This window comes from Phalacrocorax carbo, chromosome 1, assembly GCF_963921805.1.
Source record: "Phalacrocorax carbo chromosome 1, bPhaCar2.1, whole genome shotgun sequence".
Classification (NCBI taxonomy): domain Eukaryota; kingdom Metazoa; phylum Chordata; class Aves; order Suliformes; family Phalacrocoracidae; genus Phalacrocorax; species Phalacrocorax carbo.
This window is the reverse complement of record NC_087513.1, coordinates 12,591,964-12,614,969: the sequence shown is the minus strand read 5'-3', so window position 1 is coordinate 12,614,969 and position 23,006 is coordinate 12,591,964. Positions and strand designations below refer to the sequence as shown.

Below are 23,006 nucleotides of genomic sequence, written 5' to 3'. Positions count from 1 at the left end.
GCAGGGGTATATACTTCCTTCAAATTGTTTGAATAAAAATGTTAACCCAAAGCAAATTATAGTAATTTAATTAATAAAGCTAATCTTTAAACTTTTGTATTCTATCTGTCCGTAAGTGCATAATTAGGTATTTACAGCTTGTGTTAATTTGATTTACAAATGCTTCAGGTGTCACAATAACAAATTACTTTTGTACTGCCATCTCTCTTTTCTTACTGATACTGAACTTCCATGGCAGCTCAGAGTCTGAGGACTATTGCTACAGGTTTATCAAAAACATCTTTTACTTGGGCGTTAGCTAAAGATGGCTTTTAGCAATCTTAGATTGATGTTGACAGGCCTACTCTATTCCTTAGCTACTTAATTCTGCAGCACACTAGCTCCTGTGGGTGCTAACACTCATTCTACTGTCTGTTGGAGGAAGGGAAGTCTAGCCACATCAGTAGCAGTGCTGGGGCGGAGGTGGGACAACTTTTAGCAGCCCCACTGGCTTGAGCCTGTCATGAAGCTACATATTTGGTTTAATAGAAGGAATATCCCAAAGGCATCGCTATACAATAGTCAAAGTATAGAAATATTCTGTTACACTGACACCAAATAATATTTTAACTTGGAAGAAACCTTTAGAGGTCATCTAGCTCAACCCTTTGCTCAAAGCCAGGCTAAGATCAAGAAAGATAAGGCTGCTCAGAGCCTTGTCCAGCTGAATTTTGAAGATCCCCAAGGCTGAGTTTCTACTTTCTCTATGCACAATTGGTTCCAGTGCTTAACCTCTTCCATGGCGATAGGTTCCCTGCCCCCCTTAATATCTCTGCGAAATTGCCTGTGCTGCAGATTCTTGATTGCCTCCCATTGTTTTGTTGTGTACCTCTGAGAAGTTCGCTTCTGTCTTCAGCTGTCTTAAGCGGGTTTTATGGAGAGGACAGCAATTGGACACACAGCCCACCACACATGCCCTGCCCCCCCAGTAGTCTTTCCATGATTAAAAAGCTCAGTCCTCTGTAGCTTTTGCTTCTATGCCATGTGCACCAGCCCCGTAATCAACTAAGTCGTCATCTACTGGTTTTTTTGTCAGTTTATCAGTATCACATTTACTGAGTGCTATGGGGGGAACAGTATGCAGTACTTGGATACGGTGTCACTAATGCTGACTGCTGGGGAGTAACAGCCTCTTTTGACTTTTTGACTACAGCTTTGCCAGTGACTGTTGGCTGGGGTCAACCCAAACATCCACACAAGCTGCTTGATCACTATCCTCTCCCTTGGGATAAGGAGAAAATGGAAGGCAAGAAGACTAGTGGATAGAGATAATGATGTTTTAATAGGGAAAGGAAAAACTTGCATGCACTCACAGAGGCAAAACAAAAGGAATTAATTCCCTGCTTCCCATTGGGAGGCAGATGTTTGGCCGATGCTTGTCCACTTCCTGGAAAGCAGGGCCTCAGCCTGCATAATGGATGTGTGCAAAGAATTATAGAATCATTTAGGTTGGAAAAGACCTTTATGATCACCAAGTCCAACTGTTAACCTAGCATTGCCGAGTCCACCTCTAAACCATGTCCACAAACACCGCATCTACATGTCTTCTAAATACCTCCAGGGATGGTGACTCACCCACTTCCCTGGGTAACCTGTTCCAGTGCTTGACAACCCTTTCGGGGAAGAATTTTTTCCCCACTATCCAATCTAAACCGCCCCTGGCACAATGTGAGGCCATTTCCTCTTGTCCTATTGCTTGTTACTTGGGAGAAGAGACTGACACCCACTTCTCTACAACCTCCTTTCAGGTAGCTGTAGAGAGTGATAAGCCTCCTCTTCTCCAGACGAAACAATGCCAGTTTCCTCAGCTGCTCCTCATAAGATTTGTGCTCTAGAGCCTTCATCATAATCACCCTTCCAAAGCTTATGACAAAGATTAAGACAAATGCCGTGATGACAAATGTCTACCCTTATTCTTTCCCTGAGCTTTTACTGCTTAGCCATCCAAGGCTAAAGTATGGAATGTCAGCTTGGGTCAGTACTCCTGGCTATGTCCCTTTTCAGCTGCTTGTCCACCCCCAGCCTGCTTGCTAGGGGTGGGGGACGGTGAAAAAGAGAAAAAGCCTCAATGCAGTGCATGCACTTCTCAGCAATAGCAAAAACACTACGCTGTTATCTGCACTGGTTTAGCCACAAATCCAAAGCACAGCACCATATGGGCTGCTGCGAAGAAAGTTATCTCTAATCCAGCCAGATCCAGCGCAGCAGCCTGATAATGTGGTTGACCCTCACTGCCACAAGGGCCCACTACTGATTCTCCAGGTTGTTGATCCCCAGAGTTTTCCTCAAGGTTGTTCCCTACCTATTAGTCCCAAGTCTGTATTGTTGCATGGCTTATTCTATGCCACTTGCAGGACTTCACATTTACCTCTGTTCACTGTCATGAGATTCCTGTCAGCTCAGTCATCTAGCTTGTTGAGGACCCTCCGAACAGTACCTCTGTTCTCTAACACTGTGGCCACATCATGGCCTCCCAGGCTGGTGCTGCCTGCAGACTTGGTGTGGGTGCCTTCCATCCTGGCTTTCAGGTCATTGATGAAGATGTTAAAGTGCATTAGCCCAGTATCATCTCCTGAAGATTGCCTCTTCTAACTGGCTTCCAGTTAGATTTTGAACTGTCTTTAAGTCTGTGTGTCTAGGCAGATTTCCCAGACACCTTGAGGTTGATATTTATCCAATTTGGTGCAAGACGCTGTGGGAGGTGGCATTGGAACCTTATTAGAGTCAATGACATCTGTTGGTGTCCTTCATCCCCCAAACCAGCTGTTTCCTCACAAAAAGTTATCAAGTTAGGTGCAGTTTGCACTTTGTAAATCCATGCTGGCAATTCCCAGTCACCTTCTTTTCATTCATGTGCCTGAAAATTACTTCCAGGAGTATTTGCTCTATAGTTAGTCTGATGATCAAGGTGAGGCTGACTGTCTCACAACGCCTCAGATTTTCTTCTCACCCTTTTTTGAAGCTGAATAAACACAGCCTTTATCAGTGGCTTCCTGTGGTCACAGTGACCTCTAAAGAAGAGAGATTTCTGTGGTTGTATTGGAATTGGACAACTGGCGATCTGTTTGCATTGGAAACACCTGTAGACTCTGTGAAGATTATACTAATTTCTGCAAAACCATATTGAGCGAGAAGAAATGTAAAAGGAATAATTCAGCACAAGTCACAGACAAACGTGAAGCGTGCTGTCTAAAGGCGTTAGATCACAGCTCTAAGAGTTCCATAATTTTTTCAGAGAAAGAAACAGACTAAAGAAAGTGGAGGTAAACTAAGGTTGCTGAGACAGCAAAAACTGCTTTTTTTAAATCCCCCGTCTGCTGACAGGCATACTAATTGTTTTTATAGCATAGCATGCTTTTTCTTTTTTAATTTGTTAGGCATTGAGAGTGGTATTAGGATGTCTGGCAAACCCCATGCAATCTGTTCCAACAAAAAGTTGTCTGTGTGTGTTTATTCTTGCAAGGGCCAAAAGATGATTGCAAAGGCTAGAACCCTGAAGAGTTTGAACATGTTCTTTTGCAACACTGAAGACCATTAATACAGTGTTGGGAACTTAGAACCATGTTTTTGGTTAGGTGTTGATTAAAAAGGCAGTTAGAGGAACTGAGCTTCAGACCCCTTTGAAGTTGAACAACTGATCATCTGTTTGCATTAGAAACATCAGCAGACTATGTAAAGATTATTTTCACCTCTGTAGAAAGAGAAGCAAAGACTTTAGAGCTGAATGATTTGTTCTTAAAATGTCTTGATTTTGAAAATTCCAATATTAAAAATTAATTTTTAACAAATGTATTTTTAACTATCAAAGGTTTTTATATTACTTATTTGAAGTGTAGAAACTAAATGTATTTTCAAAGATTAATAAAAGTCTGCTCTAATGAATTTTCACACATTTATTTTTCAGGAGCTGGTGAATCAGGGAAAAGCACAATCGTCAAACAAATGAAGTAAGTATGGTAAAATACTATGATAGAGAAATATTTTTTTAAATTTGAGTAGAGAATTTATTTTTTTTCCTTCCATAGGATTATCCATGAAGCTGGTTATTCAGAAGAAGAATGTAAACAGTACAAAGCTGTTGTCTACAGTAACACCATTCAGTCCATTATTGCTATCATTAGAGCAATGGGGAGGTTGAAGATAGACTTTGGTGATCCAACCAGGGCTGTGAGTATTGAAGTACACACAGAGATATACAGCTGAAATATCCATTCATTTTCATTTTTTTGTCTGTTACTATTTCCTGAAAAAATCTCTTGATATCCAAAAATCTTTTTGTAGGATACAAAGTTCGATTAAATGCCATTGGTCTTTACCTGGCAAGGTGACCTACAGAGCAATCAGCACTGGGCTGATTCACAACTACTATTCATTTTAGATACAGCTTTCCAAATTCTATCTAAATTTTGAGAACTAAACATCTGAGTCTTAGGGATTTTTTGAATAACATTAAACTATGCAGGCATGTCTCTTTATTTGAATGGACTTGTGGGGTGTTCTGTAACTCATTTAAGTTAGACATCTTCACGTTCCTTAAAAAACACAGCTTAAGTAGGTAGGCATCTAATAGCTACTGTCTGCACTTTTCTACTATGTCATAGGCACAGCGGTGCTTCAAATGTTTCCAGCCTCTGAGCTTGATCTTGTTTCATACTGATGTCCAGTGTGGAGGATTTTACTTTACTTAAAGCAGAGACATGGGCATAGCCCTGCTGCTGGTATCCCATTTTTTCACGATACCACATGGATTAAGGATTTTTCCCAAGAAACAGGAGGCCTTTTTCTAAGCTTTTCTGCACCTTTTCCATCTCGTTTCATCTAATGTGCCATATACAAACCTCTGATGGGTCTATTTGCCATTCCACCTGTTGAAGCTGGTCTGCAGAATTGATTCTTTTGGCTTATTGTTTCTCCACTCCTAACCCTATACTCTTACATGTGGTGACCCTGATTACACTCTTGTCTTGTCAGGAGGTTAGATGCTTTGAATCTCTGTAAAATGCTTAGCTTAAGTGTTTTTGCTTGTCTTCTGGCTACAGGAGTACACTCTGTGCTGCAGTGCTGAAATTGATCACCAAAGTTGTTAGTCTGAATAGTATAGAAACTTAGTTTGGGATGTTTTATTTTCTTTCCACAGAAATCAGTGTCAGAATACGGAGTATGTCTTGCAGGAAAGATGAAGGAAGTTCTTTTGCTTTTCATGTATTGAAATAAGTATGTAAGGTAGTCAGAAGGGTATTCTGTCATAGTTAAGTTCTTTCCATCATGTTAAGGTTGAATTACAGTTTGGGAGAAGAGAAGGGTCTTGAAAAATAAGAAATGGTATGTAAATTCTTCATTCATTACAAAGTCTTGTGTTCAAGCTCTTATTGCTTAAAAAGCAATTTATAAATATTAGAGCATATACCTTCGGTAACCTCATGTAATGCATTATGTATGGTTGTTATAATGAAGACAAATGCTCGTTAGATTACATAAAGTGGGTCATAAAGTTGTATCTGAAGTCTAAATCTGATTGGCAGTCATGAATTATTAGTTAATTTTCAGTTTACTCTTTGATAGTCCTTATTTTATGTACATATGTTAATTCCACCTGAAACCTCTTCAGTTGTAAGCATAGCTAGTAAAAGCCTCTTTTTCATTTGTTAGTCTTCTCCACATTTGTTCTCATGTTTCTTGTTGTCCTTCCTCAAGGCTAAAGTTTTCCAGGGCAGCAACAGTATCTTATCACATGTTAGTTCAGTATTTGTGCAGTGGAGTCCTCTCTGGAGTCTGGCAGTTAGTGTTGGAAAGAGGCAGATGGTAGACTCATGTTACTAAATACATAGTAAGAGAAAACGGAGGAGGAGTAAATTTAGGTGTTAGCAGATAAAATGACTAACAAGATTTTGAGGGCTATTTTATATGTGATATCAATTTGAAGTCATCTGAGTTTCTTGACTTCAGAGAGCTATATAAATGATGAGGCAAACGTTTGTCAGGGATAATCTTAAAATAGGTGTCCATCCCTTTGCACTTCGGCAGGTCTTGGTGGTCCAAATTCGTTTTTCAGAGCAACGCTGCTATGGAACGTCAGTACTAAATTTTTGCCCATTGTAAAGTCAGAAATGGAAAAAGGAATTCAGAGCTTGTGTTATATATCAGTCTTACTTTAAAATAAAAAAGTATGGTTACTCTTCGATTATTGTAGTATAGTCTTTTTAGTTTTATTCTACTTTGTGGTAATTTTTTTGGCTTCTTGGGGGAAAAAAAAAGCTCAAAATTGTAACACCTGATGAAAACTGTTACATTCAGACTCTTTTCCTTAAATTTCCAAGGGGAATTTCTTAGGGTTTTACTCTAAATGGGGTAAGTTTCTTTAGAAAATTATATACTCTTATTTCTGTCATAAGATTAATGGTAAAAGAGTGAGTTGAATGTTTTCTTTTTAAAAGCTATTGAATCAAGGGAGCACAGATTGCACCAGCAGCTTCAGTAATGGTCAGTCTCAAGACTGGTGTATCTTCTTCTGTCCTGCAGGACGTTTTGGTACTAAAGTAGAAACCAGGTTTTGAGAGACATTTAGTGAATATACTTTAAAGTACTATAGACAACTTTCTGAATGTGAGATTTGCTGTAATTAGCTAGAGAGATGGTTAAACTAGTTTCTTTATATTATTGAATTTATGAAATCTGGTATAAAAATAATGACACCTAGAAAGGAAGCTGCCCCATTCCAGTAAAATTAAAGGAAAGTATCTAGAATCGGGTAATAATGAAAATAGGGCCTGGTCATGGCATACTACCTCACTTGTGGTGTCTGTAGTACTTGCCATCCTTAGAAAAGGGAGTATGGGATAACAGAGACAACTTCTATTTTAATGTTTGGGCTTTTAAAAAGCTGAAATTGATTCTCTTGTTCCACCTCCCCTTTCCTCTCCCCCCATTTTAGAGCATGTAGAGGTTAGAGCAATTTGAAGCAGGATAAATTTTGTGTGTTTGAAAGTCAGACCAAGTTAGGTATAAAATGGCGTAATCGTTCATGACATAATTGACTGTCAGTTTTTAAGCTGTTTCCATCATGTGTCTTAATATATTGGCTCTTGTTCAAGATCTGCTGCTTCTGTGAGTTGTAGGTCCTTGGCATTTGCATCCACAAAGAATATTCAAGACTGGAATTGTCATTTAGGTTTCTTCTATGCAGGCTTATCGCTCAGTCTGTGAGATCTGACTGTCTAACCCCTTGATATTAACCGCTCTGATTTTTATGTAATTATGAATGCAATCCACTGAATTTTTATTAGTTGTCCATAATTTGTCCTATGCATGCATAGTAATCAGTACTTGATTAATTTGCTTGACACATGTTCATTTATAGATTTTTAACTACTCTAGCTTTCAAAAGACTACTTGAACTATATACCTGTTGTTCATATGTATAACTACATATGTATACATATATAAAAATGTCTTCAGGTTCGCCTTGAGTTGACTGAACTACAGGGTTTTTGTTGCCTTTTTTAATCTTTCTTGAAATACTTTCAGTTCCCAGCTGATGTGCGTAAGTCTCTTTTTTTCTTCTTCTTCCTTTCCCATATCATCTGTTCTCTTTTTTTTTAATTATTGGACAAACAGTCCATTCTGTGGGTAGTAGTTACAAGCCACAAGTATGCTTATTTTTCTGGCTGACATACCTTGGCATTAGATCACATAGAGCTAATAACCAAGGTCAAGCAGTTACCCACAGGAGAGTATTAATGTGAATCTATTTCCTCTAGCCAGCTGCTATCTTCTTTTTCCAGTGTCTTACAGGTCTAACATTTTTTTTAAGTTTCTTTCCTCAGTCAGAATTGGATGAAGGTAGCCAACTGGTCAAATTCTGTTAAAGGAGATTGGTGGATTGGCAACTTGTGCAACATTAGCCTCGCTCTCAAAGACAGTCTATATATAGTCTTAAAATCCAGCATTTGCTCTTTAAAAATCTTGATGTTTGCTTTATATTGCATCGCCAAGAAAATGTGGTCTCTGTGGAATAATTAAGGTACTGGCTATCTGTAGCTGATTTATCTGGAAAGGTTTTAAGAAATATTTTTCTGTTTCCTGATGCATGATTTAGGAAGAAATGATCATTTGTCACTTTCGGAGAAAGTTGGTTTTTGAAGTGTAAGTGGTCAATGTGTTCAGTCAATCAATATACATCTGAATTTATGAAGGTTCTAGTACGCGTTGTAACCATTCTTTTGAGTTGTGGAATCTGATAAGCAAATAAGGTTAGCTTTAGACTTGAGCACAAAATGTGTTACTACAGTTTATAGAAGCTTAGTTCAAGTTATAAACAGATCAGAAGACACTTTATCATCTAATGAAAAATTTGGTTTCCTAGTCTTTTTCTGTTGTTGAAATATGTGGGAATTAATATCATATGCAGAACACTAAAACCAGTTATTTTCTTTCACATTTTTTTTGTTTGGTTACATTCACGTTTGCAGGTTAACTCATTCATTTGATGAATATAGTTCTGAGGTGATACTACTTCTGTTGTATTTTTCAATGTTTGTCTCTTCACTTTCTGTTTACATCCTTAAAGGATGATGCTCGCCAACTTTTTGTGTTAGCTGGAGCAGCAGAAGAAGGATTTATGACTGCAGAGCTTGCAGGAGTTATCAAAAGACTGTGGAAAGACAGTGGAGTTCAAGCTTGTTTCAACAGATCCAGAGAATACCAGCTTAATGACTCTGCTGCCTAGTAAGTACCATGTGACAGACAAGATTCTCTTTGTCTTGTCATTAGTAACTAAAGGAACATAATGGAAGTATCATCTTTTGAGGAATTTTGCTTCCATGTAGATGGAAAATTTAGAAGTATCTCGACAAACATTTTGTCTACTTGGGTCAAAATGCTCCAACTAGTCTTCTAGGTTGGAAAGGAAGAGATGTGGTGTAATTATGAATTTGAGTCGTGTTCTGACCAGTTGTTTCATCATCTTAGGGAAGACAAAAATTGCTTTAAGGTGTTTTGACAGCATTTTTATTACAATAACATGACTCAAGTACCTGTTCAGTATCTGAATATGTCCAGGAAACTTGATTACATGATGTGAATTTGTATTACCAAGGATACTACTTTCATGTTCATAATAGAGTTTCTCCTGTGGTTCAACATTGCGGCATTTTCTTTGTTCATTAACAGTCTCTGTTAGAAATGTGTTGAGCAAAAGTAACAGTCAGGATGTATCTTCTATGCTAGGGTACTTCATTAAAAAATGAAACAGTAAGGAATCAAGTGTGTGAGAAATAAAACGTGATGGCAGCAAGTAATGCTAAGTCAGTCAAGGAGAAGAGCTCATCAAAGGAGAATTCTTACCTCTCCCGTGGTAAAGAACAGCATAGCAGTGATACTGGCCTTATAGGGCATTTTTTTTAAAGCTTTATCATTCTGAATTTGTAGTGTTGGAAGTTGGTTTTCACATTCCTTAAGGTACTTTTGTTCTTTAGAGTAACTGTACGTAAATAAACAACATGCAGGTGAGGTAACTGAGGAGGCTACAGCTGGAGTAATGTAATTATAGACTTGCTGAATGAACAGAAATGTGATCCAATTGTATTGAATTAGCACTGATACTTCCAGCATGATTGTTACTTGTCTGCTGAAGTTGTTCTGAGGGTACAGAAGGTAGATGGCAACAATCTGAGCTCACGATGACAGATCTCTCGACTTAGTTTATAGAAGAGCTATGTCTTTTCTTCAGGATGAAACACTTAATTTGGAGGATTACTTACTTTCCTCTGGTAACCTCCTCTGTTCTATTTTGTTGTTGTAGATACCTCTGCCTCCAATTTCATAAGAAAACCGTTGTTCTAGCCATGCAACTGTATTCTTAAAATTGCTAACTTCTGGTTACACTGGAAGAACAACATAGTGCCTTCCCTATTTACTATGGGGAAAAGCACAAATAAGATTTGTATGTTTTTTAGAAACGCTGGGCTTCTTGGCCTGCATCACAAGAACTTTGGCAATGAAACTATAAGATTATAAAAATGTGCAATTAGAAATTCTTAATAGAAGGTTAATTGTTATGTATTAAGCATTTTCTTAAAACACATTAATTCTGGGGAAAACACTGAGTTGTTCTTTTCATACCTGTCATCAAATCCAGGGTAATTTGGGTCTTTGGTTATATTTCAAAGTACCTTGTAGTTCAATAGGTTACAAAGGTGAAGGTGTTCTTATACTTAGTGCAAATAACATGGGTGTACACGGAACCTTGTTTACATTTTAGGATTTCAAAAGAATAATTCTTGCTAGTGGAGTCAATTGCATAAGTTTTCTTTCTTCGACGATGAAATATCTTTGTGTCTTTAAAGCTTATTTCAAAAAACCTTGTAGAATTGAGAATAATGTGTCTTGGTGTTTGTCTCATCTCAGAGAAAGCTATTTTATACAAGTGAAGCACAATATAATGAATGGACCTAGAACTTCTGTAGTTCTTTGTAATTATCCTGTTACTGTTTTATGAATAACTGAAAGCAGTATTTATTTTTACCTTCAGTTACTTGAATGACTTGGACAGGATAGCACAAACCAGCTACATTCCAACCCAACAGGATGTTCTCAGGACCAGAGTGAAAACTACAGGAATAGTGGAAACTCACTTTACTTTCAAAGATCTTCATTTTAAGTATGTAAATCATGCTGCATGTTTCTGTTACGGTTTCTGTAAAGTTCTAGAGATGGACTTTCAGTGATGTAATTTAACAAATTTGTCTTTGATCTGCCTTCCCCCTCTTTTTTTCTTGGGAGGGAGGAATTCCTCATGCCTGGCTTAATTTTTTGAAGGGATGTGGGAGTCTTCTTCTGTGATAACTCAGAATAAATATGCAGATATTAAGTAATAAATGCTTTGGTTTTATTGGAAACTTTTTGTAAATATATTTTATTTGTAAATTAAATTTTAAAATATTCCCTTTTCTGCCATGTTAAATAGCTGTTCTTCTATTGGATTCTTCCCTTTAAATTCATTTGGAGATCTTATAAATATTTGCTGGTATTGTATGAAAGAGTAAATCCATTTTCCTGAAGAACTGAATTAAAATATGTGTTGTACTTTAAGGTAGTACTTTATTTAGTGATGAAAGAATGTGACTTATGTTTCCTGTGATGTAGGATTTACAAAATAACGATAATATTCTGAACATTTTATGTCCAAAGATGTTCATGGTGAAAACATCGGATAGTATATATCTAATAATATTCTACCTCCTACTGATCAGGAAGAATGAGAAGCAAATTCATTAAACTTGCATTGTATCTGCATTTAGATTGTGTAGAGATTGTTGTCAGCGTATCTATACTATATATCTCTTTAATATCTTCAAGGGAAATATTTTTTTCATGTAAATGCATAGCAAGTACTGCAATGTGGATGCCTCAGGACCATCAGTACTGTGGAGATACTTTTTGTTTCCTTGTTTTAGGGTTTAAGTATACAGAATTTGTATTCATCCATAAAATAATAGGTGGTAGATGAGAATGAATCTCTTGCAAACCTAAGGAGAGTAGTCCTTAGCCAAGCCTCAAGAGAGATCTTCGGTATTCTGAGAGTTATTCATTTTCTCACTCACTTTCTCATGTTTCTTGTTCAGTTCCCTATTGTAGGTGGGTTTAAAATCTTCTACAATCTCAATGAATTTGTATGCAGGTAGCTACTTCCAGTCTGCACTGATTATTAGGGCTGTTATAAGGACCATATGATTACAGTCTCTATAAAGTCCATTATAAGGAACATATGATTACACTTCTATAAAATGTGCAACTTCAAGACAGGTCTTTGGAAGTGTTTAGCTGTAATGTTGTACATTTAAACACCTATAGAGCAGGTGTTTAAATTTTAGGTGCCTTAGGAGATAGGCTTAATAAGTTACTGGAAGGCTTGAAGAAGTACATGCTTACATAACATTGACAAGAATTTTTAAGATGAGCTAAAGGCATAAAAGGCTCGATTATACCAAGGTGAGGGTGCATAAACATGACTAGCTGTGCAATATTGTGTACATCAGTTTTTTTCCATTATCTTTTCTTCCCTGTTTTCACGTGTGTGTTTAGATTCTTTGAGGTTTAGTCTCATTTCAGCCTTCTCTGTAAAGCATTTAGCATAGCTTTGATTATTGGTTCAATCTAAAATGCAAATAGCAAGGCATCTTCATCCTGTTTCTATAGACTATTTCAGAAGCTGAATCTGATTATTTACTACTTTTGTCTTCAAAGAACACCTTATTTTGTAGGAATATTATTCTGATAATTTAACAAATTCTTATGGAAATTCAGGCCTTAGTATAAAATTATAAAACATTAGCATTAGAATTGACATAAATAATGAGTAAAGTTTAAGATATTAATTATTAAGGTATACAAGTACAAAATATATTTCTATGGGTACAGCCCTCACTAATTATTTGAGAACTAAGTAGGAGTATGTGGCTGACTTGCAGTTGTGTAGGGTGATATCCAGACACTTCCCCTCAAAGATATCTCTGAAAGTAAGGAACACTTCTAAGGAATACTTTTTTTCATTTTTAAATTCTAGCAGGAATAATTTTTAAAATGTTCTTAAGATGGCATTATTCCATTGTAGGACATTAAATGGGCAATGAGCATTGTCACTTGCATGATAGTGGACCGAAGTAGGAGACCTCATTAGAGGTTATGATGTTTTTGATCAGAAAACCAAGGGTCTTTGTTTTATTTCTAATTTGTTTCCTCTCTACTTACTTTTACTGCATTTGTTGAGGAAGAATCTAGCAACTCAGAACACTCGAAGATTTCTAAAAATAACAACCATAACTGAATCGCTTCTACTGCAATTTACCTACTCAGGTAGTACACAAACATTAAATTGGTAGGTTTTTTAATCTACCTGGCCCCTCCCCTGGCCCCTGCAATGTTACAGCCCAGGCAAGACAGGAAATGGGGATAATTAAAAATACAGGTCAGTTTTAATAAGTGTGTGACATGTGAGACTTTCTAAATATGTATCATATTTTTGTAAACACTCACCCTACCTCAAAAAAATATTTGTCAAATTCAGTCACTTTTGCAAGGCTTGTGCTGGAGCAAACAACTTGTATAACCTTAAAAAAAGAACTGAAAGCACTCATAATGAATATCTGGTGTCCTTTTGGCCCATGTTACATTTTGTACGGCTACTGGAATCATGTTCTTTGCTTAAATTTCTGAAAGAAACGGAACATAGTATATCTGGCAACATTAGCTTTTAAAAATGTATTGTGCTAATGAAAGGGCCTTGCATAAGTCCTTGAATTTACACAACTGCAGACAAACCGTTCAGAAAGCTACCCACTTTACTAAACTGTGTTACATAGCTATACTGAGTGATGACTGGAGAAGTGTCTTTAATGCTTTACATCTAGTGCAGCGAAGAATTTTGTCTTAATGTGGCATAGTCACCTTGTAATCTCATTGGAGAAGTCTGCTTTCTTTAAATAGTGAAAAGTCATCAAAGCATTTCTCTAATACCTTCATTCTTTAGATAAGGGGGGTAGATTCAGCTGTTAAAACCTTAAGTTCTTTCAGCGATGCTTTGTATTTCTTTTTAATTGTACTCTGTCTTATAGACTCTAGCTTACCTTGCGTAAGCAAAATACGGTTCTTTTGAGTAGTCTAACCATGGACAGGACTGTGAATTTTAGCGCCTGAAGCAAGTGCTTAAAAGATAGAATCATAGCATGTCCTGAGTTGGAAGGGACCCACAAAGATCATCAAGTGCAACTCCTGTCCCTGCACAGGACAGCCTGAAAATTCACACTGTATCTCTGAGGGCATTGTCCAAGTGCTTCTTGAATATTGGCAGGCTTGGTACCTCCCTGGGGATCCTGTTCCAGTGCCTCACCACTCTCTGGGGGAAGAACCTTTACCTTATACCCAGCCTAACCCTCCCCAGCACATCTTCCTGCTGTTCCCTTGGGCCCTGTCAACGGTTGCCAGAGAGGAGAGATCAGCACCTGCCCCTCCTCCTCCCCTTGTGAGGAAGCTGTAGAGATGTGCTTGCACACAACCCTGTGTGCACACCCTCCCATGTTGGAAGGTGGAATCTGTAAATCATTCTTTTAAAAATTTTGAAAATTTGTCTGCAGATTAAGCAGCTTCTATGAGTGTTTCAGTCTTTTGAGGCTGTGACCTAACAAGTCTCAGTGTGACTTCTAACAGGGCAGATGGAAAGCTTATGAACTTTTAAGACCACTCTGTTCAGAATATCTGATTTTTCTGAGAGATACTTACAGCCTTATCTTTTTTAAGAATTTTGTGTGGCAGATTGTTGGGGGGGTTTTGTCTGTTTTGGATTTTGTTTGTTTTGTTGGGTTTTTTAATTTGTTTGCTTTTTTCCTGTATGCCTGTATTTCTCTGCACTGATATCATATGGAGAAGAAGCTTCATTACATAAAACAGTCCATCATGTTCTTACTACTTGCTGTTGTTGAGGTGTTCACAGTGAAACTGTGGTGCCAAAACTTCATCCAACGCTGGATTTTAGTATATAAAAATTTCAAAGATGAGTGCAGAAAGATGGTTTGATAAAGAACTGGGAGTTTGTTAGGGAGACTGTTAGTTTGTTAGAAGTACAACCCCAAAAAGAGACAAACATCACTGGTGAAATACACCACGGGGCAGAGAGGCTATTCTGAACTGAAGCAGACATTTCTAGCTAAAATCAATATCTGCAAATACAAACTGGAAATTACACTTCTTTTTATGTTCTAGAAGTTGTCAGGCTTCTGCATTTCCCCTCCCTTCCCAGGATACATGCTGGCAACATAGTCTGAACAAGCCAAAATTATCCACTGCCTGTTGTGCAGACCTGTTTTCTTTACGTATTTTTGCTGTTCTTGGAAAGAATAGATTTACTACTTTTTTTTATTAATATGGGAAGTTGTGCCATGTCTTCTTATACCTCTCGGTTACCATCGTAGTAGTAACATTTTTGCATTGAGCAGTGCCCTAAGATGATATTGAAACAAGTGAGATCCATGCAGCTTGATATTACAGTCCTGCCATCAGTATAAAGCATTTAATTTCTCCTGTTCCTTAGAAGCTGGTGTCCACAAAAAATGAAAGGAGCAATTTTCTTGCTCAGTTTCTCAGTTAAATTTTCTGTCTTGTATTCTGTTCTGTCCTGCAAAGAATGAGATTTGTTGTTGTTCAACCCTGCATGCCAACCGTCTACCAAAAGCCCTTGATGTGATAGTCGTATTACTAATAGAATTCTGAATTAGGCCATGCTGGAATATCTTCACAAGAATTATAACTATGCATCTTAACAATTGTTGTTCTATTCTGGATTTCTCTTCCTGTTCATATTACATTTTTGCCCAAATAAGGCTTTCATGATACAGTTGGCCATTCTACTACTTACAGGAAAGAGGATGGAGATGTAGGAACTGGTCTGTCCTCTGTTCTTTCTCTTCTTCCTTGCTCCCATTTGAACATTTTTATACCTACTGGATTCTAAGCTTTTTTTTTATGACAATGTAGAAAAAGGTTAAAATTACTTTTGAAGACAAAAGTCAGGCCTCTTGTAAAGGGAATAATTGTATTTACTTGTAAATAGGAAGAAAAATAAAATTTTTGCAGGATAGAATATTAACTAAGCCGTAAGTCACCGCAAGAATTTGAGACCACAGACTACTTTTGCTGTGATAGTCTGTGTTCCCTCTGAGGAGATCCTACCATGTATGTATCACGTAATTTCAGGATACTACTGTTTGTAGGGTTTGGGGGTTTTGTTTTTGTTTTTTGTGTGTGTTGGGTCCCCACCATGATTCACAGTTCATTCTATCAGGGTGGTATTTATCTGGCTTGCAGAATACTTGAAGTTTCTAATGATGTCTAATGAAATTTCTGTCTTTAAGAGTGGCTGTAGCGCATAGTAAATGGCCATTTAAAGCACATAGATAGCAGAGGAAAGCAAACCCATTCATATCATGCTAATTTGCTGATCCTCTGCTGTTAAGTTCTGGAATGTGGTCTTTTCCTGTTGCTCTATTTTTGCTAAGCTAAGAATTAAAAAGAAACAAGACTCATCTTTATGGCTCAGTTTCCTCACTTCACTACATTTCCAAAAAAAAACATTTATTAGAGGGGAAAATTAATATTGTTACTTGTAAAGCTTATTTTGTCTTTTAAGAGAATTTTGAAAATAATTTTAGGGTCTCTTAAAAAACTTCCATTTAAACATGGACAGCTGAAAATAGATCAAGCTGCACTTCGGTTTAGGAGAGAGAGGAGGTGAAACTCAGCCAGGATTCAGAGATTCCAAAGTAAATTTGAAAAAGTGAAAATTTCATTTTATATATTCAGAATACTAAAGCAACAATAATGAAGTCAGTGTTACTTGTATCCAACTTCCTTAGTATTGCCTTATTTCAAAGTATTAAAACAGTCACAGCTCTGCTCTTAAAGAATCTTATATTGTTGATCAACACCTTTTATTATTTTAGACTTTTTATTTATTTGGACTAGAGGTTAAATAACTGTTTCATGTAGTTTTAGTAAAGCTAACTGTATTTTTATTTTTTATAGGTTACAATTAACTTTGTTAATGAAATACAGTATTGTAAATGATAGGCTTTGTTTAGCTTTCATCTCACACTTTCTCATGTTTTGTAAAATGTTGCATAGGAAGGCTTTCAAGCCTGTATTAAAATTGATTTTTTATACTGAGACATTAAATAGGAACAAATGTTGCAGATATTTATGCCTTTTTTAAATTTTGTGATCATACATACACAGCAGATACTTTCAGATTGTATTGGTTAACATTCAGAAAGCTAGACATTCCAAAGTTCATTCCCTGCTTTGCACTTCTGTTTTGCAGAATGTTTGATGTTGGAGGCCAAAGATCTGAGCGGAAGAAATGGATTCATTGTTTTGAGGGTGTAACAGCAATTATTTTTTGTGTGGCATTAAGTGATTATGACTTGGTCTTGGCTGAAGATGAAGAAATGGCAAGTACCTTAATGCTGAAGAAGGGAACGGTTGTTGGATAGAAACTAAATAAGTTTGAAAGGAAAGCTATAAATATATCTTAAGTGTATTCCTGCTTTATGAGATGTATGGGTTTTGTGTAAAAGGTCTGAGAAATGGTGATAGAATTAATGTTTTCAGGTTTCAAAGGATTTCCTCATTCTCAGAAGGAATACTATGAGACAAGTATTCTTTTCAGCTACACTCTTTCATGTTTTAAAGGAGGTGTAAACTAGTGAGGATAGATTGTCAGTAATACACATTTTAGACTCTTTATGGATGCTAGAAATATATAATAAAAAATTGCTTAGCTGTTTTCTACTTTACCACGTTTTTTTTTCCTGTCCTGCCTCAGTCTTCAGTTTTTGTTTTCTTTCTATTTCTCTGATCTCTTTCCTTAGTTGCAGAAATTTTGCTCTTCCTTCTCCCTTGCGACCCACTCTGCTCCTTTCTGCTCTTTCAAGATGTGACTCCCCCCATATCAGTACGCACAGAGTGCATGCTTTTTATTATCCCAATGATCTAAAGTGATGCTTATCTGTTGTTTGTGAATCATTAACAAACTTCTGTGCTTCTGTGCTCTTCCTCATGATCTGCAACTTCTTATAAATATAGTTTGGGCAGGAAAGAGAAATAAAAAACCCTTTCAAGTGAAATGTAGTCAAAGAAGGTCATAGATAGCATCCTGCTACTTATAATGACTGGAGCTTGGCCAGAGTACTCATATGTTGGGTAGTTTGCCAACAGACTTAAAAAATGAGGGTAAAAGGAAAAAAACCTACATACTTGATTTTCTGGTTCTATAGAACTATTTTTTTATGCTGGAATCTGCATAATTTAATTTTCGATTTCCAGAAGATCTAATCAGTATAAAGCAAATTCAGGTAACTCAGCAACTCTTGTAGAATATCTGTACTGCAAAATGTCAAAACTCACAAAAAAAATTTTAAAATACTAAAACAGCTTAAGCCTGGAAATGGGTGGGGGGGGAACCCTACTCGTGAAAGTGTTCTTTGAAGTGGTCTTGGCCTCTCTGTATTTCCTATGGTAAAATGTGATTCTGTATGCTAGAAACTTAGTTTTGTAACTTACCTGGTTTGTTTGTAACTAATCAAAAACATGTATCCTGATTTTACTACTGAAGTCTGATAAAATATAACAAGGTGGGTTTTTTTTTTCCAAATACAGAATCGGATGCATGAAAGCATGAAATTGTTTGACAGTATCTGCAACAATAAATGGTTCACAGACACTTCTATTATTCTTTTCCTGAACAAGAAAGATCTTTTTGAAGAAAAAATCAAAAGGAGTCCTCTCACTATTTGCTACCCTGAATATGCAGGTATTGGAGGGGGGTGCAATGTCAAGTAATTTTTTGTTAAATTACCTCATTTTTGATGCACAAATGAGAATGAGTTTAATAACTCTAGGTGTCTAAAATAGTTAAATGAAATAATGTTTAAAAAGGGGGCGTTGGTTTTACACATCACAAATAAAATAGTGCTAAGTCAGATTCATCTTTTTAACCAGGTGAAATAATGCTGGTCCACTGGTAGTATTTGCATGTTACTGCTGCAGCTCTTTTCAGCCTAATTTATTTAGCCCATTCTTTTTTCTGATGTCCTCTTATTTTTATACTTGGGTGTAACTTTTTTCACTAGCATGAATCCCTGAGGATACATGAGAGTTTATTTGAACAAGGGAGTGTACATGCATGTTAGAAGTAGGTGGCTTATTCAGGAAATATATAGCAAAAGAGGATGATTTCATTTAACAGGCCTTAGCCTTTTAAGTATCATTTTCATTGTAACTTCAGACTATTTCCATTGTACTGAGAGTAGCAGGTTGGAGGTAAAAAGCTTAGGAGAAATATGTATGTCAAATGTCTTCAATTGAGTTTGGAAAAATTTCAAAAATTTTAAAAACATAAAACTTCAAAGCGAATAACCGTGAATGATGGAAACAAAATATCTGATCTAGAAACAGTGATGGGTCATTAATTACTTGCTGTGTCTGCCACTGAAGTAGATGGAAAGACTCTTCCTGCAGCTGGAATTGAATTGAATCACAGAACCACAGGCTGGAAGGGACCTCAGGGATCATCTAGTCCAACCTTTCTAGGAAGAGCACAGTCTAGACAAGATGGCCCAGCACCCTGTCCAGACGACTCTTGAAAGTGTCCAATGTGGCCGAGTCAACCACTTCCCTGGGGAGATTATTCCAGTGATTGACTGTCCTCAGTGTGAAAAATTTCCCTCTGGTGTCCAATCGGAATCTCCCCAAGAGCAAGTTGTGTCCATTCCCCCTTGTCCTCTCCATGTGACTCCGTGTAAAAAGGGAGCCTCCATCTTCTTTGTAGCTACCCCTTAAGTACTGGTACATGGTGATGAGATCCCCTCTGAGCCTCCTTTTCTCAAGGCTGAACAAACCCAGTTCTCCCAGCCTATCCTCATATGGCAGTCTTCCCAGTCCTTTGATCATCTTGGCCCTTCTCTGGACCCCTTCCAGCCTGTCCACATCCTTTTTGTATAGCGGGGACCAGAACTGCACACAGTACTCCAGGTGTGGCCTGACAAGCGCTGAGTAGAGTGGGATAATGACTTCTTTCTCTCTGCTGGTGATGCCCTTTTTGATGCAACCCAGCGTCCTATTGGCCTTTTTTTATTGGCCGTTTTTATTTTTAACAATATGTCCAAAAGTTTCCTTTAAGATTTATTTATGGTATCTTAAATCAATGGCTGTGGAATTACTCCTCTTCAGATTTAGGTTAACTATTTCCAAAACCCACTTCTTTCAGAGAATACAGTATGCATCTTGTTCTTTCTCAGTCTGGAAGCTGCTTACTGAGCAATTTTCTCTTTCTAGGATCAAACACTTATGAAGAAGCAGCTGCTTATATTCAATGTCAGTTTGAAGACCTGAACAAGAGAAAAGACACAAAGGAAATATACACTCACTTCACATGTGCCACAGACACAAAAAATGTGCAGTTTGTTTTCGATGCTGTAACTGATGTCATTATTAAAAATAACCTTAAAGACTGTGGCCTCTTCTGAGAACAGATGAAAGGTGGTTAAATGGTAAATTACATGCCTGAAAACAGGATTTAGGCATTTGGAATATGCCCGTGCTGTGTAAAACCTGCATAGATATACTTAACTCTCTTTTATTTTATTTCTAGGTTTGGAGAACGACTTCGGACAATTCTAATCTGATTCTTTTCAAGGTGAAAGAAATACAAAATACATTGTGCTGAACGATAGATCAGTACTGTACTTGCCTGTTTTAACAGCTTTATTTATGTTTGTCTTGTAAATTTAAGTAATTAGTTAACACTGAGATGTCAGTTGATTGTATGTAAACTTATAATTGTAGTAATGTATTTGTATAAACGTTGAACGGAATATTTTAGTAACTTGATGTCCTCTAAAATTTCCATGTTTTATTAAGATACTCTTAGAGGAGACGGACACTTTTTGCCCTTGGATTATTTAAGCATCTTGTAAAATTAAATTTTCTTTTCATCTTAAGGGTGCATGCTGCCTTATTCTTTACTTTTGTTGGTAATCCTGTGTATGGCATTAGCTTTTTTGATATTTCAACAGCCTCGTCTCCTGCTCAGATTTAAAGAAATGTAACCAATAAAACTTGTTTTTGCCTTAAGTTTTGAAAAAAATCTTTTTATAAATCTAAGATAAATGCAAAGATTATTTTTTAAATTTAAATGAAATCCACAGTTTATGAAGTCTGGGCTTGCAGTCTTTGCAGTGCAAATATGGCAACACTGAGAAATTGGATTTTAAGGTTCAACTATTATTGAAGCTGATGGAAATGCAAACAGGAAGTTGTTAAAACCATTCATACCAATGAAAAAAAAACAGTTTGAAGCTGTGATTTTTACTCAGTGGAGTGAATGGCAAAAATACTTTCGGGTGTTTGTTTATAGACCATTAACAAAGGCTGGACTTCAGAGTAATATGGGGGGTTTTTTTCCTGCTTAAGAAGTAAAATCGTGTTCTCCTTAAGCTTTTTGCTATTTTCTGGTAATGAAACTGGTTTGATAATTTAATAACCACAGAAATACCAGGTTCTCCCACAGGACATGGCACAGTGGCTTCACAGATTAAAGCAATTTCCTGTTGCATATAAAAAGAATCCAGTATTTTGGGTATGTTGTTCTAGTGACTTGCAAATGCTGATTCTTTAATTTCCTCTTTAATTATAATTAAAGTCTCAGAGTTTCTTTAAATAATAAGTTAAAAATACAATTTTCTTCTGGTTATGCTTTCATTATATGATTTGCTATCTTAGGTACATATCATCCATTGCCTTATGGGTAGTGCCAAAACTGATTTTTTTTAATACAGATCTTAAAATGAATAAGCTTCTATTTGTAAATAAGTTGTTGGATGGTTGTCTTAAATGTATGTCATCTAGAAAACACAAACGTACCAAACTTGGAAATACGATTTTCTATAATTGTTAAAATATTTCAGGCAGCTACAGTACACCGTAAGTTCTTTGAGAAGTAAATAAGTCTTTGAACCCATTGCTATTTTTCTATATTATCTTAGAATTTCTGTTCTTAGAAATGTTCAACCAAAATATTTAAGTCATTGTTCTATTATTTAATTTTTGATTGTGTATGTGTTTCATTTAGGCCTCAAATAGCTTGAGTAAAACTTACACACTTCTCATTCTTTGATGCTTCCTTTGTTAGGTACAGAATTGCTAAATGCATTTCAAATGAAAGATTAGAAAGGAAATAACTCATTACTGGAGGTTATTAAATATATTAATACATTATGAGCTCTTTCAGCACTTACGGTAGCAATCTGTATATCCTGGGCTGCTTTTAATTCTGCTTTACAGTTCTGGATACATGACTGATCTTGAATCTCATTGAACTACTTTGTGGAAATTGTATTTACACCTACATTCAAGATGGTTTTTGTACTTAATGTAAATCAAAAATTGGGATTAATCAGATTACATAAATAAATCTAAATTTTGTGCCTTGCTTGAAAGAAATGTTTTTCCTTAAATGTGCTGATGGAAATTTTTTTGCATCCATCCAATGGAGACAACTAGTAATAAAAATGAGAAGATACAAAGTCAAGAGTAAATTCAGAAACTATGCAAGAAACAGTAAAATGAAAATGAGCATAAATTAATGTTTATTGAATAATTCATAAATAATTTTCCTTTACCATTTTTCCTAATACCTTCAGACAGAATTTTTGGAGTTTCATAACTGGTGTTTTCTAAAGTATTTACGTCTTAAAACAGAACAAAATTGTGAACTGCTTTCGCTTGCTTTTCGAGGCAGATGAGCTTGCCTCTTTTGACTTGATGAGTGGATAGCAGGTATGTTTCCGTATAGTTGCTCTGTACTGGTTGATCAGTCTTGGTCCTGGGATGGAAGGCCACTGCTCTAGGAAAAGCCACAAGAGGATTTACGTGCAATAGTGGGAGTCGCATACTCGGTGTTTACTGCAGTTGTAATAAGGCCGCACTCCATCTCTGTTCTGTCAGGGTGCTGCTTCTCAGTCCGAGCACTGCAGAAAACAGAGGAAATCCTTTGCTCCGCCACTGTCTGAGGAGGACAGTCTTGTCCCTCAGCAATCTGAGCCTCCGTTCTCTTCCAGTTTTTCATTCCTCTCATTTCTTCATGCAAAGTATCCACACAAACTGCTTTTTCTGGTCTTACACAAGGAAGCTCCCTCTACTAGCTTAGATATTCTTTCAGATTATTTTAAATATTCTAAATTTAGTATATGTAGGGAATTATAACCTTAGGGAGGCTTGTCCAGCCCCTGTGGTCTTGTGAGCATATTGTCTGTGGCTGAAGTCTCTCAGTAAAATGCAGCTATCATTAAACAAGCAGTTATTTTTAAGGGGCTTAACTGGGAGAAAGTGTGGTTTGGAAAATCTGGTATTTGGCTTTGTAA

The 23,006-nt window shown here is 36.7% G+C and overlaps 1 protein-coding gene across 1 annotated transcript in view; it reads left to right on the top strand.

Annotated features, from left to right (window-relative positions):
• GNAI1 (G protein subunit alpha i1) overlaps nt 1-20,718 on the top strand; it is a 36,361-nt gene extending 15,643 nt beyond the window's left edge. The window contains exons 2-8 of the mRNA XM_064444063.1: nt 3,944-3,986; nt 4,065-4,206; nt 8,606-8,763; nt 10,568-10,696; nt 16,907-17,036; nt 18,244-18,397; nt 19,921-20,718. Coding sequence (XP_064300133.1) covers nt 3,944-3,986; nt 4,065-4,206; nt 8,606-8,763; nt 10,568-10,696; nt 16,907-17,036; nt 18,244-18,397; nt 19,921-20,111 — 947 coding nt within the window. The 3' untranslated portion in view covers nt 20,112-20,718. The remainder of the gene's footprint in view (nt 1-3,943; nt 3,987-4,064; nt 4,207-8,605; nt 8,764-10,567; nt 10,697-16,906; nt 17,037-18,243; nt 18,398-19,920) is intronic.
• Nucleotides 20,719-23,006: the final 2,288 nt, after the last annotated feature.